The sequence below is a fragment of the Eutrigla gurnardus genome, assembly GCF_963514095.1.
Source record: "Eutrigla gurnardus genome assembly, chromosome: 2".
Lineage (NCBI taxonomy): Eukaryota > Metazoa > Chordata > Actinopteri > Perciformes > Triglidae > Eutrigla > Eutrigla gurnardus.
The window spans coordinates 7374858-7389861 of record NC_139916.1 but is presented as its reverse complement, the minus strand read 5'-3'; the positions used below and the strand labels follow the sequence as shown (position 1 = coordinate 7389861).

Below are 15004 nucleotides of genomic sequence, written 5' to 3'. Positions count from 1 at the left end.
AGCTGCTGGGAAACAGCCATTAAGACACTCATATAGCCGTCAGAACAGAGAGGAGGATCGGGTGCCGGGAATGGAGCGAAAGTTGGAATGGATGCAAAAAATAGATGTTAATGAAGGAAAACTTCCCATAAGAAACTTGTCAGCAAGTCGATTCACAATCTTTGACATCGTGACACTAAGTGGGATCAATCTCATGCTAAAATTCAGGAGGTCATCCAGCACTTAAGAATAAGATAATGGAGATCTGAGCGGGGGGGGAGGGGTCCGTTGGTCATTTTACACCTGGGTAGCCAGCTGATCTCTCATTGGGCCCCAGGTTTACACGGTATGAGCACTGAGCGGGGTCATTGGCCCCCCCAAATTCCCTCCGCGTATCCTTGTAGTGGCGCAGCGTTATTGTGTTTGCAGCGTGGAGCTCGGCGCCGACGAATGCTCATCAGGATTCCTGAGCTGTCCGTCTGTGAATAAGAAGAGGGAATTGGCTGTCAATCCCTAATTAATAAACTCTGCTCCGCTCCCCCCACCCCCCAGCCTCTGCTCCGAGTTGTCTGATCAATAACCATTGTGCACTGCCTCGGATTGAAGCCATTCAGATTTATCTGCTAATATCCTGGGTGATAGCCAGAGCTAGACTGGAGATGACAGTAGGCTCAAAGCCCATTACCTCCTTATTTACTGTTTTAAATTCTGCTATAGTCACAGCCAGTCGGCGTCTCTAGAGTAACAAACAGGGGGAAATCTCTCCTCTCTTCCTGGGACGAGTCAAGGACAAAGCAGATGGAAAACACATGAGCGTCTCCTCGTTTCGGCTTGTTTTCCTGGGCAGGGATACGTTTGTAAATGCAGATGTAGACATTTCTGTTTCAATATATTCAACATAATATTTGCAAGTTTAAACAACCTTCTTCCATAAACAGAAAAAAAAAGGTTTTGTATGAGATCAGTTCACCCAACCTGAAATCGATGCCTCCTCCCATCTCCTCTAAAAATGAGAAAAAGGAAGAAGTTGGTTAATTCTCCTCCTTTGATAAATCTCAGTCAGCACCAGTCGGTGTCCACATCCTGCTCATCCGTCTGCCAGATTTGACAGCAGGATAGATGCTCCCCCGTTATTCACAGTGATCTACAGTCGATGAATAAAATCAGCCTTACTTACTGTAGCAGAAAAAAAAGCTCAGGAACACAGATGGGAAGCTTCACGTTTAAAGAGCGGCACCTGGCCCCGACAACAGAGTCTACTCCGGTGTCATGTCGGGAGCTCCGGAGTGGATTAATGACTTTCTAACCTTAGCTCTCAGGTCCGGTGTTTATTTGAATTGAAAGAGGAATTACCTCCGGTTTGCATCTGCCGCCGAGCACCGAGTTCATCTCATCTCTTCATGTCGTTTGCCACGGTGACGGATGTTTAAATAATCAATCTGTTCCAATCTGATTGCATCTTTGCACTTTTGTTTCGAAGAAAGTAAAAAACTATTAATGTAATTCCGCGCCTTCGATTTCTGCACCAGTTAAAGGGGCAGTGCACCAATTTGACACTCTGGTCTATTACTCAACCTCTGTGTATGTCTGTTGGAGAGACCTTTCCAAACTTCCAAAAACACATCGGCGAATAAAGTAAGCACATAAAGTCTGAATATCTCGGCCTTCAATTTGAAGCCTTCTCTTCTCATACAACCAAGGTGTTAATTTAAATTACTTATTATTGCAAACTATCTCAGTCCACAAAGCAAAGAGCGCCCATAAAAAATAGATCACCTGTCTTTATAATATGAATAGAACCTGTTGACTGCTTCTCCTTCTATGCTCCTATTAATGAAGTCCAGTCCAGTGCATTTCCACCTGGATGGTCGGATGCTTGTTGATTTGTCCGGGGAGTGATCTGAGGATGTGGCTCAGATCACTCCCCGGACAAATCATCCTCACTCGGACTCACGCGGTGGCAGCACAGGTCAACGACTCTCGGGTGACCCATGCAGCCAACACCCAGTCACACCCATGGGACTAGTTCACCTCGATGTCTCGGGACCCGCTCGTCCCAATCAAAGTGCTAACGACTCGTGTTTCACTTGAAAGTCCCCGCCAGTCAGTTAGAACTGAAGAACACCAGATGATTCCACTGGTTTGTGGTTTGAGGTCATGCACGCACACAGTTTTCCTTTGCAATGAGGGATTTTTTTTACTGGCATTTTGGGTCTCACCTTGAAATAAAGAGGTTCAGATGGAGATCAAAAGGGCAGACTTTAAAGACTCCTATTGCTCCATCATAATACAATTATTATCAGCAGGACGGAGCAGAATTGGACTCCAGGACATGCTTCAGGTGGCCCAGACGGTAGTATTTCATACGCACGCTTCCACAATAATTACTGTTGTTAAATGGACTCGAACTGAATTGTCACACCATCCGAGAGGACGGATTTGAATTCGAGGTGTGCCTTTGTTTATGCTCTTATCGCCCAATTTCAGTGGCAAACTTGTTGTTGGTGTCGTCCTGCAGCGCGAGCCTCCCTCGATGTTATCTCCGCTGATCACTCCGGGATGATTACAGAGGCCGGTCTGAGATATGACAGTGGCGGCGAACAAATTCTGAGTATGAAAGGGAGCAGCGAGGCACCCGGAAGACGTAAGCTGAGGGACGACGCGCTTCTGCCCTCGACAACCACCTTTCACATCATCGTTTTTCACAATGTTTGAAACTATCTGCAGGATCACAGCGTGTCAGGATCCCGGGGATTATACTGCATCTGCTTACAAAGCTTTAACGTGACATTTCTGGGAGATTGGGTGATGTGTGCGACTTGTAGAAGTGGTCGTTCTTGTGTGTATTCAATCACTTGCTGAGATATTGCCGCTAGCAAAGTGCCTGTTATTTACATAGGCATATTTATTTTTCAATTAGATCTGTTGAAGAGTAAATGCGCAATACACACCCTCCTAACGACCAACCCATCCTCCCACACAGACAATCACACGGGCCCATTAATCTTCTTTTTTTTGATTTAGGTCTTAATCTCCTGTTTGCTGCTCCACTGGAAGCTCCCGCCTCCCAGTTTAGTTGTAACAAAGAGGCTCAAACAGGTAAACTATGCATCATAAAACCTGTTTATCTCTTCTGTAACCTTGGTGTCCATGTGTGTCTCGGGGCAGGATCCATAGATCCAGCTTTGGTGACAAAATACAATATATTAATGGCAGGTTTACTCCCATTTAGCATTACACTGCCTATTATCACATTCTCACAATCGCATTGGACAATAAAAAAAAAAAAAAGTAGCAATATTGATGCAGCAGAATCAGAGGGATCATAATTGCTATGTCTGTTTGAGGCCTATTACGCAGTTCATAGATTATGGTGTGTTACCCCAGATTTTCTTTCTTTTTCAAACTTGTCTTCAGCTCCACTTGAGTATTCATTTCACACAGCTCCCTTTGGAATCACACAATGCTTTATTCAACTTTTTTTTTATGGAGTAGTACTCAAGATCTAACAAGCATGATTTTTAGTTTCAGGTGCACTTGTAAAGGTGAATATAATATTCTATTTCTGCCAATAGATCCCCTAAATCTTGCACACTGATCCTTTAAAGCTTTACTCCACTCCCCATCAGATACTGTACAACTGATAACTTGCAACAGTTTAGTGATGGTGCACACAACATGTGCTTAGTGTTGACCTACTGCAGCCGGCGTTGATCCAAAAAATGTAAAAGCCTGATGATTTGCTACTAATAACCATGGAGGGATTCCTGAGGCCTGTTTACTTGTGTGCAGATGTCTTGATTACTGAGCCATTAGATTAATTGAGATAAGCTTTACCATGCTGCTCATAGACCCTGACTATCCCCTGTACAAATAATCAGCGCTTAGTGGTGCAAGGTTAATACAACATCCCGCAGAGGCCGGCGAAGGCAGACAGCCCAGCAGTCCAGAGGCAACTCTGGAGGTGAAAGAAGACACCCACCATAAAAAAACTGCGGTGAATCATGTCTGCAGCCTCATGGGACCAGCGGACCATGTCCTGGCACTGATAGTTTGACAGATGATACATCACCATCCACTGCAAGATTTATTGTTGTGACAGCAGGAGAGATGGTATCATACTACAGCAATATCCACAATCAAACAGGCAGATATGCACAATCATACTGTAACTGCAGAACAAATGATAAATTCATATAACCCCCCCCTCCATAGACAGTGTATCTGCTGGATCACAGATTAAATAAAGTTGTTTTCATAGTTTTAAAATACAATAAGTCACACTATAAGGCTGATTTCTATCATTATTATTGAAGTACCGTGCATTTGCCACTAGGTGTCTCACTCTATGCTCTTTTTTTTTTGTAGGCCACGCTCCTGCGCACGCATACACGCACACACATATACACACGGAGTCACATGCAGGGTGCACATGGTGTGTTTAATATGACCAGCCTGGCCACTCTCCACATGTGCTGTTGTCTCCTCTGGGAGGACAGGAAAGCATCTGCCTCCCTCTGTCTGTCTAACACATTTCTGGGAAAATAGCCCAAACCTGCGGCTCAGGGAGAGAACACAAAGACATACACGTAGATATACATTTATATGCCTGAGCAAAGAAATGAAACCCTTTGTGCAAATATGTGTTATGCTTACATACTGATTTTTATTGTGCGTTATGGAGAATTCAGTTTGGCTGAATTATATATATATATAATGTTGCTAATCTACATGCTGGATGTGATGTTATAATAAAACTGATAACAATAATGATTTATGTTCGTCTCTAAGTCCGGGATGAAATATCTACATAAACAAACCATTAGCTGTGATAATAGAAGACATTGCTGGCTTCATTAGGTGCTCAGAAGGAGCATCCCGTCTCACCTGGTTGGTTAGTTTTTCTGTGTTTAGTGTTTTGTATTTTCATTATGCTGCGCTGCAGGGAATGGGTGTCCTTTGGACCACGGAGACCTGTGCATGAAGGAAATACAACACGCACTTTTTGATCCGGCTGTACAGTTAAAAGTCACAGAAGCAAGAACCAGCTCCGGGGTTAGAGGAAGCTGATTGGTGATTAATAGGTGTTTGAATAAAATATTGTTCAAGGATTCTGTATAGGACTGTCAAGAATCAGTCGGTGAAGGAGTCAATGACAACCTTGATAAACCAATCATTTGTCATTTATTAACCGAGCTAACAAACATTTATTTATTCCGGTTCCGAGACTCTGCTGCCTTTTTAATTGGATTTTTTTTTATGAATGCATTAGGAATTTAGACTGTTGGTCAGATTAAACAAGAAATATAAAGATGTCACCTTGAGGTCTGGGAAATACACCTGAAATACACAGAGAACATTTTTCTAAACTATCTTGCATTTTATTGACTAAACTATCAATACATAAACTCTTAGGAGTCAACTGATAAATCAATAATGAAAATAATCCTCAGTCGCTGCCCTCGTCAATAAACAAGTGCTCGACAATGAATGATATTTGCAGTTTTACCACAGCAAATGGCATCATATAACAGTAAATATACATCATTAGAATGTAAGAGTTCCTTTGTGTGTCCATATGTAGTGTAATTTTGCAGTATTAATATTATTTTTCAATGTTAAATGGCATGCAAATAAATAAATAAATGTTATTCAAATATTAGAATATACCTCTCTTTTTTTCCTTCCTTACCATCCAACGGTGTTGCTTTGCCCTAAAAAAAATAGTTTACTTGGTCTATTTTATGAGAAAAAAAACATTACAAATTTATTTTTTAACAACAAATTCTGACAGCGTCTAAAACTAGTTTAACTAATCCTCTGTATAACAGAATCTGACAGGTAATAGGATTTAATGATGAAACACCGGCCTGAACGGAAGTTTTGGCGCGTGATCAACGTCCCTTCATACGAGGATCCTGATTGGACGAGCCCTGAACACCGTTAACCAATCAATCCAAGTCCCATCCAGCGCTAGCCTCCTCGAGCGTTAGCAAAGTTCAACGGTAAGCTAGCAGTTGAAAGTGAAACCGTCGTTATCATGTATGTTTTTATACAAACACTGAAATGATAGTAGTGTTTTAATAACTCTCGGATAAGTGTTAACGTTCCTCAGCTCAGCAGAATTGACGGAGGTTACGTCGCTCAGGTGACCGGAAACACGACGAGGTTGTGGCAGGTATCTACAGAATGTGAGTAACGTTAGCTTAGTTAGCTAACTTAATTGTTTGCTAGCTGGAAACATTAGGTATGATAATGTTTCTAGGTTTTATGTGTTAGGTTGTTTTGAATATCCTCTTTCCCTCAACCTATATAAAGAAATAGGTTAATATGCTATAAGAGGAACAAACGTATAATAAATGCCAATCACAGACAAACAGTGCCGATACAGATGATCACAAGTTGAACCAAATGGGATCATTTTAAACTCAAGATTGAACAGTGATATATAGTGTTTTTATTTTAAGGCTACAGCTAATGGTTGTTTGAATTGTTGATTTAAAATACTGAATATGTGATTTAAACAATGCTCATCATAATTTCCCGAGGCTTGTTTTGTCCGACCAACAGACCAAAACTCAAACTGTGGCACGAGACAAAAAGAAGCACCCTCACAATTGATAAGATGGTGCGAGATAATTCTTTTAAAATTACCTGATTGATTAATGCATTGTCAAAATGTGTGGATTCGTTTTCTGCAGATCAAATAATAGATACATTTTCTTCCCCCTCTTTTGTATTGTATCATGCATTGTTTCCATGATATGTTTTCCTATTTTGTGTATGTTTGAAGGCCTATCTAGGAGCAGGTTGGGCTATAAATGCTGTTATATGTGGCAGTGAGTGATCCATTCGATTTGCTTGATCCTATAAAGATAAACTATTAACAAATAAACCAACAGGAATACGAGTTATGCACATTATGTATTCTATACATAAAAGTCAGTCCTTTTTCATACCGTTTTAACCTATAAAAGGTAATCACTATTAGATTATAACCCCATTTAACAGCTCGGAATGATGGGAGGCGACAAGCTAAACGCGCCCGCCGCACAGCATGAGAAGGCTAGCAGTTGTCATGGTAGGCGATGAGATGCATTAGAGGCTTTCACTCTTGGTCCTGTCGCTCGCTGCAGGCCACCTATATTTCCCCATGAATTCTCGCTCACTTTGTCTGTGGTTGTAAAACCCGCCAGTTTGACTACAGCTGTGTGTTTGTGTCTGTCAGAGTGTGACTGTGGAGAATAAGCTCCAGAATGTGTGTTATCTATTAATTCCTTCATTAAGCTCTTATCACCAGTTTTAATGCCAATTAAGATGCGCTTTAATGTGACGGCAGGGCGGGCAAGCGACTCTGCACTTCTCACTCCACAGTGACGAGAGAAGAGAGGGGTAGACCACGTTCAGACAGGACCACCCGCTTGCCTTATCAAGCCACTGAAGGCGCCACGGGCCTGTTAGTTTTGCCTGTTTAACAGTGGCGCTGTTTAATACGCTCTATAGGGTGACACCTAATGCTTGACTCAATGCAAACGTATTGAAAGCCAATTTGATGTTGGCCTTCCACTGTGGCTCAGCATGAAGTTACTCCTTTGTTTTTTTACCTAAATTCAATCAATTTCAGATCTCATACAGATATTTGAAGCAATAGGATTTCTACAAAAGCTTAAACGAGGTGGTGAGTTGAAAATCATTGCGAGGGGGCAGAATTCACACGCTCTGCTACACTGTGTAGGACATGTGGAGGTCACAGCTTTCTGTGAATGTGGTTGAGCGACGCTCTGCTTTATTTTCTCAGGAGGGAGACGTACAGATAGAGGCCTCCATGTGTACATACATGCAGACAGGTGCCTTCTGTGTACCTAACATATGGAGCAAGACAAAACTTTTGCAAGCACAGTCAGGGTCACGATGAACACTTTTGTGTGAATTATAATTAGATATCATTGACAGATCTGCAATATGCAGACTAAGCAGATGGCTCATGGACAGTATGAAGAGGCGGGGGGGGGGGGGGGGGGGTGTTGTGGATGGAACAGGTCTCCTGTTATAGCAGCTGGCTGACAACTCCCGGATGCTGTGTGTCAGCAAGAAGAGGAGAAAAAAAAGGGAGAGAAGAGAGATGAACACAGTGAAAGAAATAGGACAGAGTAATAGAGGAGCAGGGATGAAGAGATCTAACTTTCTGTCATGGGAAAGACTGCAACTCATGAATATTTTCTCTGTTAATCGAGTAATTGTTTTTCTCAGTAAAATGACATCCCATTTAAACCAACAGTCCTCAGTCTGCTATTACAAAGAAAAGCAGAACATCTTCACATTTCGGATGTGCAAAGCAGAATATCCTGGCAATTTTACTCGACAAATGATAAATTGATTATCAAAATGATCATGTTTTGACATTAATTTGACAACGTTACTATGAAATATATACACAGGCTGTGGACACATTCAGGCAGCATTGAAAAGGCACTGAGGTTTGATACCCAGTCCCTCAGTATAGCAGTATAGAGTCAGTATAGCATTAGTGTGCCATGCTGATTTAAACTTTAAATGTTAAACATGAACTGCCATGAAAATCCCAAACAAACACGAACGGCGAGAGCTTCTTTTAGTGCGTTAACTTCACCTCCGCTCTCCTCTCCCTGTGTGGCACTGATGTCTCTTTCCTCCCCTTCTATTTCCCACTCTCTATCCTTCTCAATCCCAGCTTTGATGTATGCATGAGGGAGGATTTCCTGAAGACCAAAGAGGCCATTACCCAGGGGCCATTAGGCCTCTAGTAGAGCATGTCAATGAGTGCTGAGTCTTGCTCTGTTTTCATATGCAGCCAGTTTACTATGTGGATAGGATGGAGGGGAACTCTCTGGGGGTGATAAAATGTATCCTTAAATAAATACCTTCAATCATAAATATCTGTGTATTTTATCAGCACAGCACTGTCTGTGTGCCTCGCTGTAACATTTGATGAATAGCGGTCGTCTTCTTACAGTTGCACGTGAGGAGGTTGGGTCATTAATTGGCGCTGTTGTTCTTTCATGCAGACTAAGAGCGAGGGGAGTGAGTCATCATCAATCAGGATGAAACGCTCTGACATTTGAGCATGAAAGACCCAGAGTGCCTTGCGGCCCGACATTGCTGGGTATGTTTGTATTTTACTGTACAGGAGGTACGCAGAACTCTGTCGTCTGAATGAGATGCTTTTTTGTTGTTGATATTAGCAACGTGTTGAGGTCATGTTGTTGGAAATATTACAGAGCCGAGCAAATAATGAGGAATGCTGTGTTTAATGTAAACACGGAGGTCTGCGTGGTATTTAGATGGGATCTTTCTGTTCTGGTGAGTGGATGAAACTAAATGGGACGATAAGCCGTGAGGTGAGCAGGGAGTAAGCTGAAAAGGACACAGAGGGAAGATAACCTTGATTGCTTGAATCACTCTGCCGATCTCTTCAATATATCCCTGTAGAGGACAAGAGCATGCTGACTCTTCTCTGCTGTGGTTTAAAAAAAAAAAAATGCCCTCAAAGAATGTGTGTGGTAAATGAGTGATGGTATATCAAGCTTCTGTTTTTACAGAGAGCACTTGAGGCGATCATTGAAGTTTACCGGGAGCGTCGGGGCTTCTCGCTCCCTCTCAAGGGCACCTGGCTTCACCGTCTGCGCCGAATGCAATGTGCAGTCCTTCTCTAATCACAAATATAAAATCTTAGCATTCAGCATGCTGACTAGACTAGGTTTTACAGAGTGTGAAGCCTCACTTTTCTGTCCAGCACAGCAAAACATCAGCATACAGGCCACAGAAAGAGACAGAGGAGGAGGTTAGAGGGAGAGAAAGATGGATAAGGTAGAGGAAAAGGAAGATAAGCGGCCGGGGTGTGTATGTGCGCTTCTGGATGTGTGGGCTGTGCTTTTACTAGTGACTTCCTTGAGGCCTGGAGACAGGGAAAACAAGGAGTGATTAATTTTACTCCAACCTTCGTGGCCTCCGTCTGGGCGAGCAGTCTGCGGACAGTCCAATAGAGAACAGGGAGGCCTGTCTCCTTCCCCACAACTCTCATCCCTGGATCAATCACAGATTGGCAGGTCAGTCTCTTCTTCAGGACAAACTGCGCGGCCGAAGAAAGGCACCCCGAGCCGAGACCCGCCTCTCGTCCGCCTTTCTCACCGTTTGCAGAGCTCGAGGTCATTGATCTGTGTGTTTTCACTGAGCGGATCCCTTAGCCGACGTTATTGATCAGCTCTAATAAAGAGTGGATTCTCGTTGAGCGTCACGGTGTTCAATGAGATCCGAGGCCTCGAGGTGGCAATCACAGCATTTATCTGCCGCTGTTATGCCCACACCAACAATTCAGGCAGAATAACTTTAATTTTTTCATAAGAAATAATTGCTTAAATTGAGTTGCCGATCATCTCTTGGTCCCAGTGATCCAGGCACCCTATCCCTCCAGAGACACATCTCTACCCGCCTGATGTTGTTTTCTGCACAGATACAACCAATCCATGCTCTTGCCATTTGAGAAAACGACATATTTGTGCATCAGCCCAGATGAAATTTGCATGCATTTTTCTTTCTGCAGGCCCTATAAGCCAGGTAAATTGCCTAATATATGTTCGAATGGAAAGGGAGAAAACAAGGATTTGCAGTGAGTCAGCAGAAATGTTTAGCATGAGTCACCGAGGCTGCGTCACTACCAGTATCTGTTTATTTTCATTATTGCCATGATAGGAAGTATGGCACAATAAATTAATATGCACGTTTTATTACTCTGCAGAGAGGATAATAATGATAATAAATCAAAACACCGCTGCCTCCTGCTTCTCTGCCCCAGATTTGTTCAGAGGGGGAGATGAGGGAGAGTCGCTTGCTCAATATCTCTCAAAAACTTGTAGCTCTGGGAAATAAAAAAGCACTTCCTGGGGAACAGGCCTAGATATTTGTTGTCACTGAATGATCTGTGGCATTTATGTACATAAGCAGGGCACCATTGCTGCAGCTCTTCATCCCCGCCATCAGGTGGGTTTTTCCCCTCTCCCGCTGAGGTCCGTGCCCCGCAGTGTGTCCTTTCTACCGAAGCAGCCCCCGTCTTGCCCGTCAGCAAAGAGACAGTATTGCTGTGCAGCAAACCCTGCCGACTGTTCTGTTGTGTTGTTCGGTTGCAGAGCACCTGTGTGCCATCCTGACCGACGGAGCCAAGGACAATAGAGACAAAAGACTGTCTGTGTCCAGCAAATAAGCTGTGTGAGAAGACTCCCCTAGGAGTCACCTGTATATTGTGCAAAGGACTGTGGGGACAGAAACACCCCTGGAGCAAATCATGTGTGTAAAAAAAAAAAGAAGTCCTCTATCACATGGATAACCCTGAAAAATGTGTTTTGTTTAGGTTGAAATGTGTCACCCCTACTATGCCCTCCAGTCGGAATAAGATGATCAGAGAACAAACGGCAGTGCGGGAAAAGGTAACGTGACAGGTACAGGTGCACACACAACATCATGCATATGTGCACACAGCCACAAACTCATGCACGCACACACACACACACATGCACATGCACGCACACAGCTGATGGAGGGAGATATTCACTTCTCCGGGGGGTAACTTCATGCTGAATTAGATTCACTCTGAGGCTTCAGCGCATCTCTCCTCCTTGTTTACCGTTAAAATGAACAATATCTGACTTATGTCCAGAGGAAAACTTGCTCCGCTACCTTCTTACCAAGCTTATGATTATTCAGAGGCCTGCTGTTACAAGAAACAAGGAGACATGCCCCGTTTCAAGCCTCCCCCCCTTCGTCTAAATAGCCTATTGGTGACGGCATTAAACAATAGGTGTTTCAAAAAATGAGGTGATTAATTCTCCTTGCATTCATTTTAAATGTTCATCCACTGGATGCGCTAATAAGTAGAACAAATGCAGTTGGAGAGGAGCCCCAAGGTGATTGCCGAATGTTTACACTCCAGTTAACTCAACCCGCCCCTCCAGAGTCATGCCTCCAATTACCAAAATAAAGCCTTGGTTCCTGCTGATAATCCCGGGTTTGAGGAGGAGGAGGAGGACACAGTGCAGAGTGGACATGAGGAGGAGGAGGAGGTGGCCTGGTGCGCGCCCCCGTCCCTCACACAGGAATAGGCATGTTTGAACGGAGGAAGGACCACTTGTACCGACGGCTGAGTCAAGTGCCACAGATGTTTAAATACAGGAAATCAGGCGATTGTGATTTCAAAATAAAACGCCCGCGCACAAAAGTCCTTGGGCTAATGCTTGGATGTTGGACCATATATTCACAGTTTCTTACAGCGAAGTTGCATCAGTATTATATTTCCATAAATGAAGTTAACTACCTCTGATCACCTGATGCTATATCCTTGTAGTTGCACTGCGCTCTCGGTGAGGCCTTTTCATTGAGGAATATAATGGTTTCATATGATTTCGGACACAGATCTGACGATGCCGCGCGTTGCACTTCACGCGGGTTTTATTTTGAAAACCGGGGATGGGAACGCTGTTCCCGTCGCGGCGCGCTTCACTCTGTGTGGTTGTTACATCGGCGAGAGTGGGAGAGGAAAGGAGCAAATGTGCGGCGGCGGAGAAGAGGAAGGACAGCGAGTGCGCAACTAGGCAGGCGGGCAGCAGAGCATCTTTTTCTGATCCGGATCTCCCGCGTCTTCACTGCCAGTCCTCCTGCGCGTCTCTGATCGAGATCTCGCTGCCGGCTGAAGTGTGCAGAAGCCTTCGACCATCGCCTTTCCCACCACACACTTTCCTCCGGAGCTCGGTTATTCTTAGCTCAGCTGCTCAGAGACTGTCCTTCCGGTCCTTCTCTTATTTATCCCAGTTTCTTGAATATTTAATGGAAAATGGCGATCTGCGCGCAGTCGTACGGCATTTTCTGCCTCTTCACGGTCCAAACTCTACTTATCATATGCGTCTCCACGCCGACAGACGGGACCCACCTCTTCCCCCAGCACTACACGTAAGTACCCTGCATCGTTTTTTGTTTTTTTTTGGTGTGGGGGGGATAAACAGTGGGGGGGTGCGGAGCGCGGAACTAGGACAGGTGGCCCCCACTAAGCGGCGTTTACCTCGGCGCCAGAGGAGCCGCTGTCCCTGATGTTCAAACGCGGGAGACGCAGTTTCCGTCTCCTTCCCAAAAGCCCGCTGTCATGAAGCCTGTGTTGTTGTTTGCGGCCAGTGGCATTTACCGTAATACCCCAAAAGCATGATTCAGTCTGTCACAGTCAACACGGAAACGGGCTGCAGGGAGCGCGCACAGGTGCCACTGGCCAATCAGCCAGCCGAGCAACAATCTATTAGACAGCCATGTAAAAATATGAAATACTAGTCGATGTGTTGTTTTGCTGTCGCTGAATGGGGGGGTTGGAGGGGGTGGGGGGGCATCCCATTTAGGCATGATGGATATGCTGAGCTAGTCTGTGAAGTCCTGCACTAATCATCTCAGTCACACTGCAGGATACACAGGTGTTTCCATCAGGACACTTTTGATCCAGAGACTAAATTAATTAGTTAATGCTGCAGGAGCGCCTGTTCTGAAAGCCTCCAGCTGCAGCTTTGGCTCAAACTCCAAAACTACTTGCTTAGACTCTGTTGGGGTGCAGTGATCAGACATTTGATGTAAAAAAAAAAACTATTTGAAACCAGTATCAGTGTTGCTTTCTCCAGGCGGCCACACAGCAGGCAGACGCAAGCTGAGCATCCAGCTGTGTGTAAACTGTTGTTGGACTTTTTCAGGGTACACCTGTTGTGAAAATTGTTTTGCGAACATTTCAAACCGCAACTCCTTCCGAGATTCAAACAATGCGATGATCAAAATTCAGATGGCACACGCGGCGACTGAAACATCACGTCTGCGCATGCAGCCGTTTACCAGCTTTTTCCTGTTCTGATGATTAGTCCGGCTGCTGAATGAAGAAAATGATTCCTCCCTGATGCATCCACTGGGGGGGGTCTCTTTGTTATTCCTGATGGCCAAGGTGACTTTCAAAGGAAAATCACCTTTTATTAGGCCTTCTGTTGATTGGTTTAAAAGGACAATTAGCTGCATCATTGATTTGATCACTTGAGCACCATAAAGAAGAGCGATGTGGATGGTGTGAACGCATTCATGTGGATTTTAAAAAATGTGGATGCTTTTGGAAATGCATTTACAAGGTTTTAAAAAATTATATATGTGTATATATTTTATTATCTACACATGTATTTAATGTTTATAAATGTATTATTTATAATATGGCAAGCAGTATCTTCCCTCCATATACAGCATGATTTTTAGAAGGACTTAGATTATTTGTTATAACTATAAAATAAAATACTGTGAATCTCATTAGATAAGATAGATATTTACTTTAAAGTCCAAAACTGGGAAATTATTTCTAGGTACCCTGTATTCTGGCATATCTTGGGTTTTAAAAAGCTGTGTTTTGCTTCACCCACATCACTGTGCTATTTGCCAGATTTTCTCCAGTTGAACTATAGGGGAGCGGCTGAGGCCGTGCATCGCTGGTATAGATCTGACACACACACACACACACACACACACACACACACACTCTAACACCAGTTGATGTATTTGTTGAAAGTCTAGCTGAGGAAATGTGTCCATAAGTCAGGGCAGAATGTCCTACATTTCATTTTTACGGCAGGGCTTAGAAAGTGTTCATTTTCTGTGTGTGTGTGTGTGTGTGTGTGTGTGTGTGTGTGTGTGTGTGTGTGTGTGTGTGTGTGTGTGTGTGTGTGTGTGTGTGTGTGTGTGAGTGTGAAGGAAAGTGTTTTGCATGGAAGAAATCATTTCCAAATTTCTAAATCATGTGTATTAAACCAGTTATGATAACCTTTTATCCTAATGTACAATCTCCTCCAGGTATATAAAATATCCTCGCTTAGCCGAGTTTATCAAACTCAGAGCAATTTCCTTCAAATTTAGTTATTTCCACACGTACGAAAATAGTCCACCTTTTGCCCTTAAAGATATTTCAGCGTCACACTTCCAATGACGAGATCCATTT

At 43.7% G+C, this 15004-nt stretch overlaps 1 protein-coding gene across 1 annotated transcript in view; it reads left to right on the top strand.

Annotated features, from left to right (window-relative positions):
- Positions 1–12566: 12566 nt before the first annotated feature.
- Positions 12567–15004, top strand: part of cacna2d2a (calcium channel, voltage-dependent, alpha 2/delta subunit 2a) — a 126104-nt gene continuing 123666 nt past the window's right edge. The window contains exon 1 of the mRNA XM_084032634.1: positions 12567–12954. Coding sequence (XP_083888760.1) covers positions 12839–12954 — 116 coding nt within the window. The 5' untranslated portion in view covers positions 12567–12838. The remainder of the gene's footprint in view (positions 12955–15004) is intronic.